This window comes from Arachis stenosperma, chromosome 1 (assembly GCF_014773155.1).
Source record: "Arachis stenosperma cultivar V10309 chromosome 1, arast.V10309.gnm1.PFL2, whole genome shotgun sequence".
Classification (NCBI taxonomy): Eukaryota; Viridiplantae; Streptophyta; class Magnoliopsida; order Fabales; family Fabaceae; genus Arachis; species Arachis stenosperma.
This window is the reverse complement of record NC_080377.1, coordinates 11,954,925-11,972,254: the sequence shown is the minus strand read 5'-3', so window position 1 is coordinate 11,972,254 and position 17,330 is coordinate 11,954,925. Positions and strand designations below refer to the sequence as shown.

The window sequence follows — 17,330 nt, the reverse complement described above, 5'->3', positions numbered from 1 at the left end:
TTCATAGAGTTATTGAACATGAAACCAATCTCATCCTCATCAAATTAAAAATGTGCCTCTAGCTATCCAATATTATATACACAACTAATAGTTTTTATTCATTAAATTGGAATTAGATGAAACTGCTTTGCTCTAAAATGTTTCCAACTAAGCTACAAATACAAAATCACATTTATACAAGACTTAATTAGCTGGTAATATATAGAATCTAGTAACAGAATATAACAATACAATTAATAGATATGTTTCCATCAGCTTCGTACAAAGATAACTTTCTTGTAAATTTGAGCAAGATGGTTGCATTCACTATAAGGATATTCAGAGGTGAGAATCTCCAAGATGCACATTCCAAAAGAGTATATGTCAACCGATTCATTATAACCCTCTTCATATACTTCAGGAGGCATAAACTCAGGTGTGCGTGAATGATGTAAAACAACGAAGAGAAATAAGCCATGCTAACAAACTCATACAACATGCTGAGAAGATCATAAAATTCATCTAAATGGTTATTGTGGAAGAAGGCATAATATGTGTATTTGATCATTGTGACCATAAATAATGGGTTGAGAATTTATATTCATAAATTATGCATGAGATGTGAGCAATCTTAGGCCACTCTTCCCCTCTGTTTCTCTGGCAACTTTCTTTCAACATTGGGCATCTTCTCATTCTTAGATATGAAATTGAGGAAGGCAACCCTTCTTTTGGCAATGAGTTCAACTTGTCACACTTATCAAAATGAAGGCTTTTGAGAGAGGTGAGATGCTGAAGCCACTTCCCATCCAAATGTTGTATTTCACGTGCACTCCATATGATTAGGTTCTGAAGAGAATTGGGCAACAGGGGCACTTGTATTTCCATCAGCTTCTTAACCAGATAGTCACCTTGAATACTCAAGATTGAAAGAGAAGTGAGTCGGTCCAAGCCCCACTTGGTGATATCTGTATTGCTGTAAACCCCTTCCTTGCCCACAGCTAGTGTCCTTAAATTGATAGGCAAACCTTCTTCTCCAATGGATTCCAAACTCGGAAGCTGACTAATACATAATGTTTGGAGGCCAGTGAGATTACTAATTGTTTCTGGTAATGAATTAATCTTGTCGCATCTCTCTACCTGAAATGAACTCAGGTTAGGAAGGGAAAAATCGAGTAGGGAAATCGACTCCAGTTCAGGACACTCATATACTTGGAGATCTTCAAGAAATATGAGAGACTGGCGTGCTGCTTCTTCTTCCAAAATTGAAATTGATTTCAATTTTTTACAGTTAAGAAGCCAAAGACGCTTGAGCACAGGGAGAGAACCTAAGGGAAATGACGTCAGCGAGCAACAGCTTCTCCTTATGTCCAGATACTCAAGTGCCTTGCAACCATGAAGGAACTCATGACTTGGGAATTCAAGGTTCTCACACTCTTGGAGACAAAGTGACTTTAACGCTTTGGGTAGACCATTGCTCGGGAAGGACGTCAGAGAAGGAATTCGATGGAGAGATAATTGTTGAAGAGAGTTAAAATTGAATACATTCAATGGTCTCATTATGTTTCCGTTATCCACTTCTCCTGAAAACTCTGATTCAAGTAGACAACAGTCCTGTACAAATAGTTCAATTAAGCAAGGAAGATTGGTGGGTAAATTTCCTTTCAGCTTCGGACAGCTAACCAGATGTAGCTTTGATAGACGGGGAAACTCGGTAGTTATACCATCTATCATGTTCCATTCCTCCCACTCTTCCATCCACACAAATATCAAAGTCTCCAAGGAGGGAAACGGTTGGAATGAAGGGGAATTACTTCCATAAAATTCAAACCCAATAGTCTTCACTGATCTCATACCTGAAATGAATAGTTCTTTTAGACTATGTAGTCGTCCAAGAGGCGGCAGTAAAGAACAATGACGACAATCATGAATCCACAATCTCACTATGTTGCCAAATGAGGAATCACCCAACCAATTTGGGAAACAAGTTCCACCATAGCATTTAACAGTCAATTTCTTCAAATTTGTTGAGGGCTGCAGATGTTCAAGTAGTACAACTTGATGGGAGTCTTCCAAAATGGAATGACTCCATTCCAATGATAACTCCTCAATTTGCTTTTTCTCCTTCAAATTGGCTTGACAAGCATCAGACGGATCAATAACATTTTCTAGTTTTGAGATGCAGAGTTTACCTTGTAAATGGGCAAATTTTCTCATTTCTGCAAGCTTCAGTCCGCTTTGTTGTTTGCTGACAATAAAACAACTCAGACTTTGCAGATTTTCTAGTTTGGCTATTTCTGCGGGCATCTCCTGCAATTTAGTACCATCAATATCAAGGCGGCGTAGATTCACCAATTTTCCCATCCCCTCAGGCAACTCAGTAAGACCTCTACAATTAGACAACAACAAGGTCTGTAGATTGTAGAGCTTGCATATTGCAGGAGGCAACCTTTCAATTTGAGTGCAAGATAGATCTAGGTATCGCAAATGCTTTAAATCGCCAATAGAATTCGGCAAATCAGTGACATTACAGTAGTTTGACAAAGATAACACCCGCAATTGTTTCAATGCTAGTAACAGCTCATGCAATACCCCATTCGCTAGGTAATGGCTCCAATTCGGGTTATCAAATGATAATGGTAATGCTACGAGTGTACGTAAGCCTTTCAATCCATGAAGGGAATCAAGTTCGCCAAAATGGTTAAACATACTTTTATCATAAGATAAATGACGAATTTCAGTTAGATTTCCAAGTTGCATTTCATTGTCATGCCTCTTACAATATGGGGAAGAAACCATTGTTGCCAAATCCTTGATGAGGTCATGCATTTCAAAGTGTTCCCCATCCGCAGAACGTCGTATCAAAGACCTTGCTACTAGTTCATCAAAGTATTCACCGCCTACTTCTTCAATGCTCTTCTCATTTTGGGACACATTGACAAAGCCTTGCGCCATCCATAGCTCAACTAACGCCTCTTTTTGCAGCTTCGAGTTTTTTGAGAAAATTGCACAATAAGCAAAGCATTGTTTCAAAGAAGCTGGGAGGAAATGATAGCTCAATAGAAGAGCTGGTTGCACGTCTTTCACTGTAAGATGCCAAATGTTGCTGTTTAACACCTTAGTCCAGTCCTCGCTTGATAACTTTGTGCCAAGAAGACCCCCCAATGCAACCGCAGCTAATGGCAAGCCACCACACTTTTCGGCAATTTTTCTACCAATTTCTTCAAGGTTGGATGACAGTTCATTGCATTTGTGTGCTCCAAATGCATGTTTGGAAAGTAAACTCCAACAATCTTCATTGGCCAATGGTTCCAGACGGCAGGTCCGCATAGCTTTTACAATATCCACAACATCTTGATGTCGTGTTGTAACAATGATTTTGCTCCCCATTTGCCCAACATTTAAAATGAGCATCAAATTGGTCCAATCAACATATCCTGCATTCCATATATCATCCAACACAAGCAGGAATCTTTTACCAGACAAGTTCTTTTGCAATTCTGCTCGCAAAGCATCGAAGTTATCCAAATTTGTTGCTGCAGATGTGATAGATTCAAGAAGAGATTTTGCCAGCTTGAAAACATCAAAATCTTTGGAAACAGATGCCCATGCTTTCACATCAAACTTATCTTTAACTTGAGCATCATTGTATAGGAGTTTAGCAAGGGTTGTTTTTCCAACTCCTCCCATGCCAACAATGGCAAGCACTCCTATTTTACTGCAACCATCAGTAACAGCGTCTTCTGACAGTAAATACTCTTTCAGATTCTGTTTTTCATCATCTCTTCCACAAATAGCAGAATCATCAATAGCAGAATTTGTAGGTGTTGCACGCCAAACATTGCCAGAGACACCTTTTTCCAATGGAAGGTTGTGTGCTGCCTCTTCAAAGTGCTTTAATCTTTCAAACAATTTCTGCATCTTAGAATTAATCTTTCGGTAAGGCCACTTGAAAGGAGAGGAGAGGACCTTCCGCGCCTAAGTTGCACAAAAACATGATTATCGAATTCCTTTGCATTTAAAAGAATTGATATACAGTGAGAGAATGTAAACATAAAAAGTATCTTTTAAATAAGATTAAATAAGTGAAGTGTACACTAATGATATATTAAAGAGTGGTACAAATACAATTTCTCATCATCACAGTAAAAACTCGAATATTTACTTTCCTAAGCTCTACACTTGCTTCTTTAACTTTCCAATAAATAACTCATTTAGTCGCTATAATCCTTGATAAACAAATTCAATGGAAGAACTAATATCTAAATAACATGAAAACTAGATACATTATGCTTATGACACTAGATTTATGACACTAGATTTTGATATATAGTTTTCTTTAGCGATGTGTATGTAGCAATCTTATCACAGACATAGAAAAAGAAAAAAAGGTTTTATTTTGATTTGATTAGTTCTTAAACTTTTTAACCATTAGTTATTTCTTTTTTTTCATATATTTAATTAAGAAAATAAGAGTTGAGGATAATTTTGGATAAGATATGAGAGTGGAAAGAGTTATGCTACGTGTACACTAAAATTAACTACCAAAGTCAACCACCAATATAAAATAAAATATATGCTGGAATACAAATACATATTGAAAATAAATTAAGCCACACATGTATTTATACATAAATACATTAGTGGCTAATTTTGGTGTACAAATAGTATTTTTGAAGTGTAAATAAGAAGAGAGAGTTTTATCAATTTGATGGTGACATTATCTATATATTCCCCTGATTTTTTTTATACAAATATAAGAGTTTAATTTTAAGGCACGATTTAATGTAAAATACTATTATATATATTATGTCAATTAAAATAATTATTTTTTATATTAATTGTATAAATAATTATTTAAAAATAAATATAATTTGAATATTAGACTAATATGTAAAATGTTTTTTATTATTAATATATAAAATTAAATTCTAAAATTAAATTGTAAATATAATTAAAATATTTTATTGTTGTATTTGAATGAGACATTTGTTTACAAGACTTTAAAAGAAAAAAAGGTGAGAAATTTCTTTTGGTATCATAAACAACATTTTTGAAATTTGGCGTGGATAAAAGAGTTTTGCACAACCGTTATAGTATTCAATTCTTTAGGTTGAATTGATCTCATCTCATCGATGTTATACAAGAAAAGATTCAATCCGGCTAAGGATATTTGGATCTTTAACTTTTTATTTTAGAATAATATTTTTTATTTTAAGATAATACGACTCTTCTATTAAAAAATTCATTTAATAGTAACGAAAAATTAGTTTATGAAAAATTTATTGTAATTTGTAAAAATTTTAAATTTTCATAAATTATTAATAAGTTTATTTTTTTTAAAAAAAAAATTAGGGTGATGGTTAAATAGAAAAAGACCATCACTAAAAATGATAACACAGAAAAAAAATAATTACAATACAAAGACTTTTTAAATGGAAAAAAATGACATCGAATAAAAAATGAAATAAGATAACATTAATGTTAATGATATTTGTATTAGTGATGATAACAGTAGAAGAGATAACGATGATGATAAAGTATAGTTACACAATAGAAATAGTAAAGATAGAAGTGATAACGATAAAGACCAAAAAAATGATGGTAGTAATAGTCATGATTGGTTATATTATTAAAAAAAATTTGTAAAAATTTTAAACTCCCACAAGTTTACGAATAAAATTTTCACAAAATAATCGTATTATCCTAAAATAAAAAGATTAAAAATCGAAACGTCTTTTTTTTTTTGGGGGAGAAAAATCGAGTTGAGTCTTTATTCTTACTTTTATCCATATTTAGTAGTTTACCAATCCAACCACAAAATAAAATCCTTAAAAGGTAAGTTATCCAATATAGAGTAACAATAATCAACCACAACCGAAAACCAATAAAAATAGACATGTTTAGGAAAACAAGAATTCACGTGCTAACTTAATTTGTTCAATTCCAAAATATCCTAAATGTTTGTGTTATGAGATATGAGAGTAGTTTTAGAAACAATGAATGACTCTTTTTAATTTGTTTTATGAAGTATGATTTTTTACTCTACAACATATTTTTTATATGATTTTTGTTAGTCTCACTAGAAAATATATGATAAAAAATAACATTTTATAACATCAATTAACAAAAAAATAAAATGATCGATTTTTGTTCTAGAAGAAGATATAAGAATGTAACTAATAGGGAGTGGCTACACTCCCAAAATTAAGAAATAATATTAATTTTTAACTAGTAATCTATTATATATTCTATTATATATTACTAATTTTATTATCAATATGTATTATATCTTACTTTTTTATTATAATTAAAAACAAATTTTTTTTTTAAATTAAAGAGTTATTTCTTCCACTTTCTTTCCTTTTTTCTATCTCTCATTCCTTCACCCATTATATTTTTTTATATATATCATTATTAATGACTAATTATAAATTTGACAATCAAAATATACAATATAATTTTTTTAATTATACATTAAAATTAAATTAAAATATTAAAATTAAAATTAAAATATAACTATATTATATTACTAATTTAACAACCAAAAATCTAAAATATATCACATAACACTCTCTAATTAAAATTTAAAATATTCATTTCTAAAATTAATAACCTCCCTTCCATTCTCTTATTTACCTCTCTCTCTTTTTGTATCTCTTTTTATCCTTTCCATTCTATATATAATTTATATTTTATATTTTATATTACTAACTTGATAAACTAAAATGTGTCACAATATATATTTTTATTACAATTAAATAAAATTAATTTTTTTAAAATTAACAAACTCTCTTTTTTCTTCTTTATCTTTCTCTTTTTTTTCTCTCTACCTTTCTATTCTATAAAAAAATAAAATTAATAAAATAATATAATTTAAATAAATTCATAAAATTAAAAAATACATTAAATTTATAATTAAATATAACTAAAAAATAATCTCATAATATTATTCACATAAAATAATATATTATTATTATATGCATACTTTTTTAGCTTTTTTATTTAGTTATAAATTTTCACCGCTTATCTTTTTAATATATTGTCACTTCTCTTTCTTCAAATATTTATTACATATAATTATAATTTGGAGAGAATACTAATGTGGTGATTAGGGCTGGAAGTGAGTCAAGTCAGCTCATGAGTTAGCTTGAACTCGACTCGTTAATAGCTCGTGAGCTAGTGAGCCGAGCTTGAGCTTGGAATTGAGCTCATAATTTAAATGAGCCGAGCTTGAGCTTTGATAAGCTCAGCTCATTAGCTCGTGAGCTAACTCGATTATATATATATATGCATTTAATCTATACTTTTAATATTATATATATACATATGAAATAGTACTATATAATTATATATAAGATCTTAATTATTTAAAATTTTATATTTAGTTTTTACATATATTTTGATGTAGGACATAAATAAAAAATTTATAATTTAATGATAGATAACAATATATAAAATTGATCTTTTTAAATATTTTATAAAATATATAAGTTATAATTTATTGATATAGAATTATATATTATGTATTTATGTTTCTATTATTTGAGCCAGCTCATGAGCTCGAGCCAGCTCGTGAGCTTTTGGTGAGCCAATCTTGAGCTTAAGAAATAGGCTCGATTATTAATGAGTCAAGCCATGAGCCAAGCTCAATTTTTGTGAGCCGAGCTTGAGCTTGGTCTAGCTCGGCTCAGCTCGGCTCACTTCCAGCCCTAGTGGTGATTAATAATTTAAATCAAGATTCAATTGTTTCAAAAAAATTAATTTTGAGTAAATTTTTTAATTATCAATATAATTTTTTTATACTAATATCTTATAATATATATATATATAGAGAGAGAGAGAAAGAGGGAAGAAGAGAGATAATATTATTTTTATTTGTTCAACAAAAATAATATCTAATCAAATGTAAAAATATATATATTAAATTCTTTCAAGTTTTAGATAATAAATAATGTTAAAATTAATTATTAGTAAAAAATTAAATTTTTTCACATAAAAATAATAACTAAAAATTTTATTATTTATTTTTTATCTATAAAGACCCTCGTCTTTAGCCAATGAAAACTTTTATCTTCCACAATTTTTTTGTAAATCTTTTGTATCATAATCTATAATATCAGGATAAAACCGTCGTAACTTTAAGATACTTATATTCTCATATTCTTTTTATAAATTATGCGTACACCAAGAAATAATAACCATATTATTATAGTAAAATATATTGAGAATAAATTAAAAAATTTAATTATTATGTGCTTTAAATTAAATAATATATAAAATAATTTATTAAATAATTTTTTATATATATTTATTATTTTTGTTTTTGATAAATACTTAATGGTGAATATAGGCTCTAAGTTGAGACTTAGAAATTGAAAATTATAATTTATCAGAAAAAGTATAAAAAATTAAAAAATTAATATTAATTATCTTTAGTGTTTAAATTTATAACATAAGATTTAAAATAAAAAATTTAAGATACTTTAAAAAAAGATTGACTGAAAAAAGTTTTACCTAACATTATTTAATTATTAGCTGCAAATTAATAATGTAATTAGGTATCTTTTAAATTATTTCTTTAGTTATCATTTTATTATATCAATTTTAAAAAAATAAAACAAACAAATCTAAATAGATTTAGTATTTTTTAAATTTAAAATATAAATTCAAAAAATAATTTAAGTAAGACTAATATTTTGTTTGGATAAAGTAAAAATGAGTAAAAAAATAGAGATAATTTTTTTTGGATAAAAAAATAAAAAAAAATTATAATAAAAAAAAATTATATTAATACTCTTAGATCTTTCATTTTTTTATTAATCAAAGGATAAATTAATAATTTTATTTTTATTTATACATTTTTCCTTCATTTTCATATTATCTTTGGGAAGAAAAAATTTTAGTGGATCCCACTTTTTTTTTTCCTTATACTCAATTATTCTTTCTCATCCAAATAACAACAAACTTACATTTTCAATTTTTTTTTCACATTTTCTCTCCTTTCATATTCTCTTAAGAGGAATGCTAGGGGCCAGCAATTTTGGTATTTTGTAACCATCAATTGGCCATCAATAGTATTCTTAATGGTGTGAAATTACATCTAATAGTATCTAATGATAGGAGATCTATCACTTTTATTTTGATGGTTAAATACTGACAAAAAAATACAGAAATTGCTGGCCTCCTAGACTTTTCCTTCTCTTAATTCAAATAATATGTAAAATTTAGAAATTCAATTTAAATATCCAAATCTATTTTAAATTCTTAAACATTTACACATAAAAAAAACTCCTAAAATCTCTAAGACACATGACAATCCTAAAAGGCTAAAACAACAAAACAAGAGGAATCTTCGTCTTCGAACTCCTCATCGTCGTCGCTTCCTCCTCCATGTCGCTCATTATCTCTGTTGTTGCTTCCTCCTCGGCTTTGCGCTCATCATCCCCATTGCTGCTTCCTCCTCCGCGTTGCCTCATCATCCTCGTCGTCCCCGCGCCGTGCTCTTTCTCCGCGCCGCGCTCCTCCTCTACGCTCTTTCTCGTTGTCGCTTCTTTTGAGTCGGAAATGCGTCTCGCGAATTTGGATGTGTCTGTATTAATAATTTTTTTTTACTATTCTGTTTGATTTAGAATTTGTTACCTCCTTTGTACTGTGTTTGTTTGAATGTTATTAAGTTGATAAAAAATATATTTTTTTAATAAAAAATATTTTTTATTTTTTATCGTATTTGATAAATTTTTAATAATAAAAATAAAAAATAAAAACACTACAAAAATTAAAAAATATATATATTTTTTGAGAAGTTATAATTTATGTTTTTAAAATATTTTTTTTAAAATACATATTTTTTATATAATAAATAAATAAATATTTTTATATTATTATATTCAAACATAATTAATTAATAAAAAAAATTTTATATAAAATATTCAAATATAAAATTACTTTTATTTTTTTTATGAGATATTTTAAAAAAATAACTCAACAAAATATATTATCTTCAAAATTCATCCAAATAAACTCATTCTCTAGGTTATTATAGTGTTTAATATTCTCTTTTTTATTTTTTTTATTAATAAAAAATATAGACTTTGGAAAGATTGAACTTTTTATGGAGGAGTAGCGTCGCGCGGAGGAAGACTGCGGCGACTAGGATGAGCGCAGCATGGAGGAGAAGCGTGACGATGAGTAGGAAGGCGGCGCAGAAGAGGTAACAGCGACAAGGATGATGAGCACCGTGCGGAGAAGGAAGCAGTGTAGAGGAGTAAGCCCAAGATTCTGCTAATGTGTTTTGTTGTTTTAGAATTGAAATATGTTTTAGGATTTTAAGATTTTTTTTTTAACATATTAGTGTTTAAGTGTTAAAAATAAAATTGGATATTTAAAATTAAATTTCTGAATTTTAAAAAAACAATATTAAATCTGTTTAAATATGTTTGTTTTAATTTTTTTAAAATTAATATAATAAAAAATTAGCTAAAAGATAGTTTAAAGAATACCCTCTCTAGCAAGTTGTATCGTAATTATATTGAATGAATCTCTTTTGTTTTTATGATATAAGTGTTACCTTAGCAGCGACACTTTGATGATAGCGGGCTTCCACTTTGCGACGGAGAGCTTCGGTGGCGATGTCATCGATCAAGTCATCGGCGTCAAAGAGAGCTTGAGTGAGATCATCAAGCCATCTCTTCGCAGCAGCGTTGCTGATCTGCTTCTCCTCAGCATCACACAGAAAAGCTTGAAGGCTTAGCAGCGTCGGTCTCAGCTTCTCAAGCAGCGATTCATCAAGATTCTTGCTCCGATACAACTCCCGTATCTCAGTAGTGGAGATCTTTCTAGCCAACGCTTCCACAACGGCTGAGAGCAACGCTTCACCCACTACAGTAGCCATTTCTCTTTCCTTAGCTTTGCTTCGATTCAACTCGAACTAGAAGATAGAGGAGCCAATAATGCAATACAAGACTACTGTGCTTTCTTTTTGGTCTTTATGGTCATCCGTCAACTACTAAACTATGGTTACATTATGAGCTGTATTCAATAAAAAGTAACCATGGTTATTGATTCAGCTCTGAGCATGGAAATCAGGAAGTACGTGGAACCCCTCAACCGGTAAGTCAGTACTATATAGGCAAAGTATTCAGATCAATGAGGTTGGGTTGGTAAACCTCATTGATGAGAGGTGGTGAAGAAAATTACTTACAAGTCCCCGGTAAAACTGTCTTATATTTTGCATAGAGGAGTGCTAGGGTTCATCAAGGTTTGAATTCTTAACCTTTCAGATCTAGAACTCTAATACCATGTCTTGAAATCACTCATTTCAAAAGCATAACCTGACAAGACAATGTAATACTAATAATCATATCTCTAATACTCTCTAAACCATCGGGAGTGGATCCTCTCCAGTAAAAAAAAAATTGGATGGTGTCAATTGTGATCTCTCACCCTTCAATGCTTTCTTTTTTATATTTAATTTAGGCCCCACTTATAAAGTTAACGGTAAAAAATCACACTGCATTTTCTCAAATGTTAAAAAAACTGAAGATGATCCATTTCCTGAGGCTATTGACATCTCATTGAATACTTTGCTGCTGTACAATGTCCTATTACTGGTTTTTTTGTCATGCGTGAAATTCACGTGTTAAATTATCGAAGTAGAATTAAAATTTGTTTGAGCGTCTTTAAACCGTCAAAATTTATATTTTTTAATAAAAAAATTATTTTTCAGTATATTTAACAAATTTTTAATAATAAAAAATAAAAATATCTTTTAAAAAATTATAATTTATAGCTTTTTCAAAACAATTTTTTTACGTAAAAATATTTCTGTTCTAATCATATTTTAGTTCTTGAATAAATAATTAAATACATATACATTAGTCCGTAGAAAGATTTTGTTTTAACACTTCAGTCAATAAAGTATTAAATATAAATACTTTACTCCTTGAAACATTTTAGTCTCAATATTTTATTTCTTTAAAAAATTAAGGTATATATACCTTTTAGTTCTCAAGAGGTTTAATTTTGTCTTTTAATAAATGAAATATTAAAATTAAACATATATATATATATATATATATATATAGAGAGAGAGAGAGAGAGAGAGTATTAAAACTAAACAATACTTCAGACTGATATATGTATGTTTAATAATTTAGGAACAGAATTGTTGAAACAAAAGTCTTTTACCTCTTTTAATAATTAAGTATGTCTACATTTAACCTTTTAGAGGCAAAATTGTTAAATTTTGTGAGCTATTAAATTGCTTCACTTAAATAAAGATGTGTATTATAATTGACGCAGGGAAATATTGCAGCTAAGTAAGTCTGCCTTTCAAGAGAAGAAGATAGATATACATACTAAGCTCATGAGGAAATACTATAAACAAGTACCTGAGTGGTGGTTTATTTGCATTCTTGGCATTAACATATTGTTAGAAGCATTTATAGATCGGATTTGATTTGTATATTGATAAATTTGATCCGCACACTAATAAAATTAGATTTGATCTGCATATAAATAGAATCTAATTATAAATTTTATGTAAGTATTTGCATATCTACAAATTCATAAAACTAAATAAATAAATATTTTTTTATGATTAATTTTAATTAATGATTATCATTGTATTTTTTTTATTATTTAAAAAAAATATATTTAATAATATTTTAAAAATAAATATATTTAAAAAAAAAAAAATTATTGATATTTTTTAATAAAAGTAAACTTTTTAAAATATTTTTATGTTTTACAAATATATCTAATATCTAATTCATAAATGTATAGAACAGATCAAATCGAATCTAATATAATAATTTTAATATTAATTAAATCAAAATTTTAACTATATTCAATATTAGCTTGTGTTGTTGCCGTATCATTCACACTTTGAATTGGAATCATTAGAGCCATAACAAATTAGGTATGCCAGTTTATTCTACAATTTTTTTTTAGGATAAAATACTTATATAAATAAAAAGTAATTTAATATTATATGAATCTTCCAAAACAAATAACGTTACATACATGTCTTTATTTATATATAATTTTATATAAATCGAATTACTTGAATTCGAATTACACATCAATTAATTCGAATTTAATTTATATAAAACTAAGAAAAAAGATATGCACGTAACGTTATTTGTTTTAAAAAATTCATGTAATATTAAGTTGTCTTTGGTTTATATAAGTATTTTGCCCTTTCATTTACTTCATACATATTACTACTGTATTTCATTATTCTACATTTCTTTGCTAGCTTTGTTATTTTTTGTCATTTTATATTGTGAATATGTTTTCAAAGAACCATATATATACTTAGTTGCTTGAACTTTAATCTATTGGTCATTATTAATGTGAAGCATTCAACAGATTAATAATGGTTTTTACTCCTTATTTAATTTCCATATATATTTATGTTATGAACAAGAAATATATAGGATGATTGATATTGTATGACTGTATGTCTATTTTATTGTGCATTTCATGCCGTAAATTTTAAGAAAATGTACAGAAACTTTACTTTAAATTTAGTGAATATCACTTTTTTTATTATTAAAATTGTTTTTTCTTTTACTTTTATTTTTCGAGAGTTTAAAATTTAGATTTTTTAATTTAATTTAGAATTTAGAATAATAACCAACAACGATATCGAAGGACAACAAACAAAGGATGAAATTGCAATAGTATCAATAGTATTATTAAGGAGAAAAAGAAGAAAGATGACAAGAATTAGTTTGAAGGCTTGAAGTTATAAAAAATTAAGACTAAAAGATAAATAGGTCCTTGGCCTTTTAAAACAGGAACATTTTCGTCCCTCAAGATTGAAAAATACATTTCGATCCCCATGTTTTAAAACGGAAGACAATTATACCCTTCCGTCCGTTTTGGGCCAAAAACGACAACGGAACCAGCTGACATGGAGGGGCAATGAATGACGTGGCCGTTACAGTTGGTGAGGTGGATTGGGACGAAATTTTAGTGGACAATTATACCCTTTCTTTCTTTTTCTCTCATAAACATTTCATCAAACACCATGTCAGCTCCACTACCACTAACCCTTTTCCTCTTCTGCATTATCATCTTCTTCTTCCATTGCTGCATGTGCAATGACTCATCATCAACAACAACCCTTCAAACCCTTAAGCCCATCCTCCCAAACAAAAGCCCAGGTCCAGGCCCATCTCATCCATCAACAGCAACCATCTCTGCATTTCCTAAACAATCTGATGTCAAAGGTTGCCCCTTGACACTCTCAGATGAACTCTTTGACGGTATAAAGAATGCTTGTGGAGGCAGTGGTGGTGGTGGTTCTGACATGGAGCTCCACCGCACACGATGCTGCCCTGTTCTTGCATCATGGTTATACTCTGCATATTCTTCCACTGCATTAACCCATAGCCATACCCACACATCATCATTGTCATATGAGATGCCATTGTTACCAGATGACTCAGAAACATATGTGAATGACTTAGAGAATACACTGAAAGTGAGAGGGATTCAGCTGAAAAGACCCAATGAGACATGTGATGTTGTGTTCTGCTTCTGTGGGATAAGGCTTCACCCTCTGAGTTGGCCAGATGCATTTTCAGTTAATGAAAATGGTGAACTTGTTGGGGATAAAACTGTGAGAAGGTTAGAGAAGAATTGCATCAGTAGAACCAACAATGTCAATGGTTTCCCTGGTTTTGGTGGCTGCTCCAAGTGCTTGAACACACTCTATAGGGTCAGTTTTCTATTAATCTTTTCCCAAAATAGATAAAAAAAAGAAGTTTTTGTTTTGATTTGGGGTTGTTTGATTCGTTATTTTGACTTAGAATTTGATGGATCTTTGTTGAATATGATGAATTTGAGTTCATTTTATTGATGTTGATCTTCTTCATGATTTGGTGATTTAGTAAAGTTGTGTTTATTTTATCTTTCTGTTTGAGAGTTTGGTTGCTCTCTAAGTTATCTTGCAATGTCACCATCCTTCACGCACCTTTGGAGCTTGTGCGCTTCATGGAAGTCATAAGAACCAATTGAAGCCAAAGTTCTTGAAAAGGGTTGCAAGGAGATGAGGGCTAGTGGCCTATTACTAAAGTTTCTTGAGGCAATTCTCAAAGCTGGAAACCAGATGAATGCCGAAACTTCTCCCCTATGCACAAGGTTTCAACCTAAGTGCTCTTAGGAAGCTTCCTGATGTGAAAAGCATTGATGGGAAGACTAGTTTGCTACACTTTATTGTAGAGCAGGTGGCTCAGTCAGAAGGAAGAAGAGAAGCTATGAATCAAAAGCATAACATTCCCAAAATCAACGGTGATATAAGCAGCTCCAATGAAAACAATAATAGCCTTGTGCAACATGAGACAGAGAAAGAGTATCTGATGCTTGGTTTACAAGTGTTATTGGGAGGTATAAAGGATGAATTATCTTAAGTAAAGAAAGCAGCAACAATTGATCATCAGAATTTCATTAGGATGTTATACATTTTCAATGCTTGTGTTAGCAAAATTCGAGAGATTGTAACCAAATGTTGTGGCGAGAACAATGAGAGAGGTGGATTTGTTAAGGAAATGAAAGGGTTTGTAGAGAAATGTGAGGAGGAGCTTAAAGTTGTGAAAGATGAACACCTTAGGATCATGGAGCTTGTGAAGAAAACCAATGAGTATTATCTAGGAGGTGGAGGAGGATCAAACCCCTTTGAACTGTTTCTTATTGTGAGAGATCTTGTGTATGAAGAACCCCCCTCGCTCATCATGGACGATCGCACAAGCAGCGACCATGATTTTCACCTTGCGTTTGGATGAAATAGGGCTCACTGGTGGAAACGGCGTCGTTTGGCACTTCAGGGACGAATTTGTCCAGTTAAATTTCGTCCCAATCCACCTCAGCGAGCATAACGGCCACGTCATTCACTGCCCCTCCATGTCAGTTGGCTCCGTTGCCGTTTTTGGTCCAAAACAGACGGAAGGGTATAATTGTCTCCTGTTTTAAAACGTGGGAGATCGAAATGTATTTTCCAATCTTGAGGAATGAAAATATCCCCATTTTAAAAGGTCAGAAACCTATTTGTCTTTTAGTCAAAAATTAATTAATTCTCAGCCTAGACTCAAATTTTAAGAATCATCATTTTAAAAATATCAATAAAAAGAGTTGTAATCAATTTGAATTAATAAAATAGTTAATTTATTTATTTATTTAAATAAGTGTCAGAATTTAAATTTTAACTTCCCTCCGATGAGTTAGGGAATACTTTGAAAAATTATGATAAATGATTATGATATATCTGTATCTCAATTATCATCGATCTTTATATATCATTTGTTATTAAATTGTTTTTTACACATAGCTTAGCTAATTGAATTTTTTGCTCCGAATTCTTTTTCATTTTTAAGCATAAGACTAGAAGAGTATGTATTAAGATCCTTACAAATGTTATATTCACACACAAAATTAGCCACTAAATTAAATTTATTTAATATATATTTTATATCTTAATATATAATTTATATGAATTATAACTAATTTGATGACTAATTTTTTATAAATACATAATATAATTGTAAAATATTTCATCACCTAAGAAATAAGATATTGATACTCTTATCATTTGCTTTTAAATTTAATTATTGCATTAATTAAAATCTTATCATCTCTTATTTATTAAATTGAAACGATTATTAAAGGAGAATATAATAACAAACGGAGTGTTCAATTTTTTTTTTTTAACAAAAGCAATAAAAAAACACACCAGCTAATATTCAAATAAAATAAGAAAATGTAATTATAGATTGTAGGCCAAACCGTAACCGTAATATTCAAATAAATATTTTTAATTTTTTCCCCTTTGTGCGAGTGAATAAATAATACTATACTACTAGTATTTATTATCATGTTTGGAGAATACATAGATTACCTTATTTAGGCTACAGTTGGAAGGAAAATTAAAACTGAAATTAAAAAATAGAGATTAAATTAAATTTTTATATTATATTTGATATAAAATATATAAAATTAAATTATATTTTAGTTTTATATTAAATTTAAAATAAATATAAAAAATAAATAATAAATTTAGATCAAATTTAAAATTAAATCATAGTATTTAAAAATATATATTATTAAAATTTTAGTTTTTATTTCTAAAATTTTCAGTCATTTCTACTTTTTAAAAATATTAAAAAAATTAAAATTTTATATTTTAAAATTAACATTTTTAATTTCAGTCTCTAATCAAACAAGAGAACATATAAAAATATCTTCTCATGCAATATAATGTATCCTGCCCATAAACCAGTCCAAATGCGATGAATTGCCCCCTACGGCCTACCATATGGAAATGAATTTTCCTTTATTCTCCATCAAGA

The 17,330-nt window shown here is 29.4% G+C and overlaps 3 protein-coding genes across 3 annotated transcripts; 1 reads left to right on the top strand and 2 right to left on the bottom strand.

Annotated features, from left to right (window-relative positions):
* Nucleotides 1-543: 543 nt before the first annotated feature.
* On the bottom strand, nucleotides 544-2,193 carry LOC130975323 (putative disease resistance protein RGA1). The gene has a single exon (XM_057900134.1). The coding sequence runs from the start codon at nucleotides 2,191-2,193 to the stop codon at nucleotides 544-546; it is 1,650 nt and encodes a 549-aa protein (XP_057756117.1).
* Nucleotides 2,194-2,204: 11 nt separating this feature from the next.
* On the bottom strand, nucleotides 2,205-10,907 carry LOC130975316 (putative disease resistance RPP13-like protein 1). Its single transcript, XM_057900129.1, has 3 exons — nucleotides 10,547-10,907; nucleotides 2,301-3,954; nucleotides 2,205-2,224 (listed from the first exon to the last, which is right to left on the bottom strand). Exons 1-3 carry the CDS (start codon nucleotides 10,868-10,870, stop codon nucleotides 2,205-2,207), a joined length of 1,998 nt encoding a protein of 665 aa, XP_057756112.1. The 5' UTR covers nucleotides 10,871-10,907.
* Nucleotides 10,908-14,080: 3,173 nt separating this feature from the next.
* On the top strand, nucleotides 14,081-14,819 carry LOC130975305 (uncharacterized GPI-anchored protein At4g28100-like). The gene is made up of 2 exons (XM_057900121.1): nucleotides 14,081-14,707; nucleotides 14,799-14,819. The coding sequence occupies exons 1-2, from the start codon at nucleotides 14,081-14,083 to the stop codon at nucleotides 14,817-14,819; spliced, it is 648 nt and encodes a 215-aa protein (XP_057756104.1).
* Nucleotides 14,820-17,330: the final 2,511 nt, after the last annotated feature.

Excerpts from the sequence above, each read along its gene's own strand:
- LOC130975323 (XM_057900134.1), bottom strand. The coding sequence starts at position 2,193 with ATGAGAAAATTTGCCCATTTACAAGGTAAACTCTGCATCTCAAAACTA.
- LOC130975316 (XM_057900129.1), bottom strand. The coding sequence starts at position 10,870 with ATGGCTACTGTAGTGGGTGAAGCGTTGCTCTCAGCCGTTGTGGAAGCG. Across the intron at positions 3,955-10,546 it reads ATCAAAGTGTCGCTGCTAAG|GCGCGGAAGGTCCTCTCCTC; the intron begins GTAACACTTATA and ends TGTGCAACTTAG. Across the intron at positions 2,225-2,300 it reads ACGCCGCCTTGATATTGATG|CAAACAACAAAGCGGACTGA; the intron begins GTACTAAATTGC and ends TTTTATTGTCAG.
- LOC130975305 (XM_057900121.1), top strand. The coding sequence starts at position 14,081 with ATGTGCAATGACTCATCATCAACAACAACCCTTCAAACCCTTAAGCCC. Across the intron at positions 14,708-14,798 it reads GCTTGAACACACTCTATAGG|AATTTGATGGATCTTTGTTG; the intron begins GTCAGTTTTCTA and ends ATTTTGACTTAG.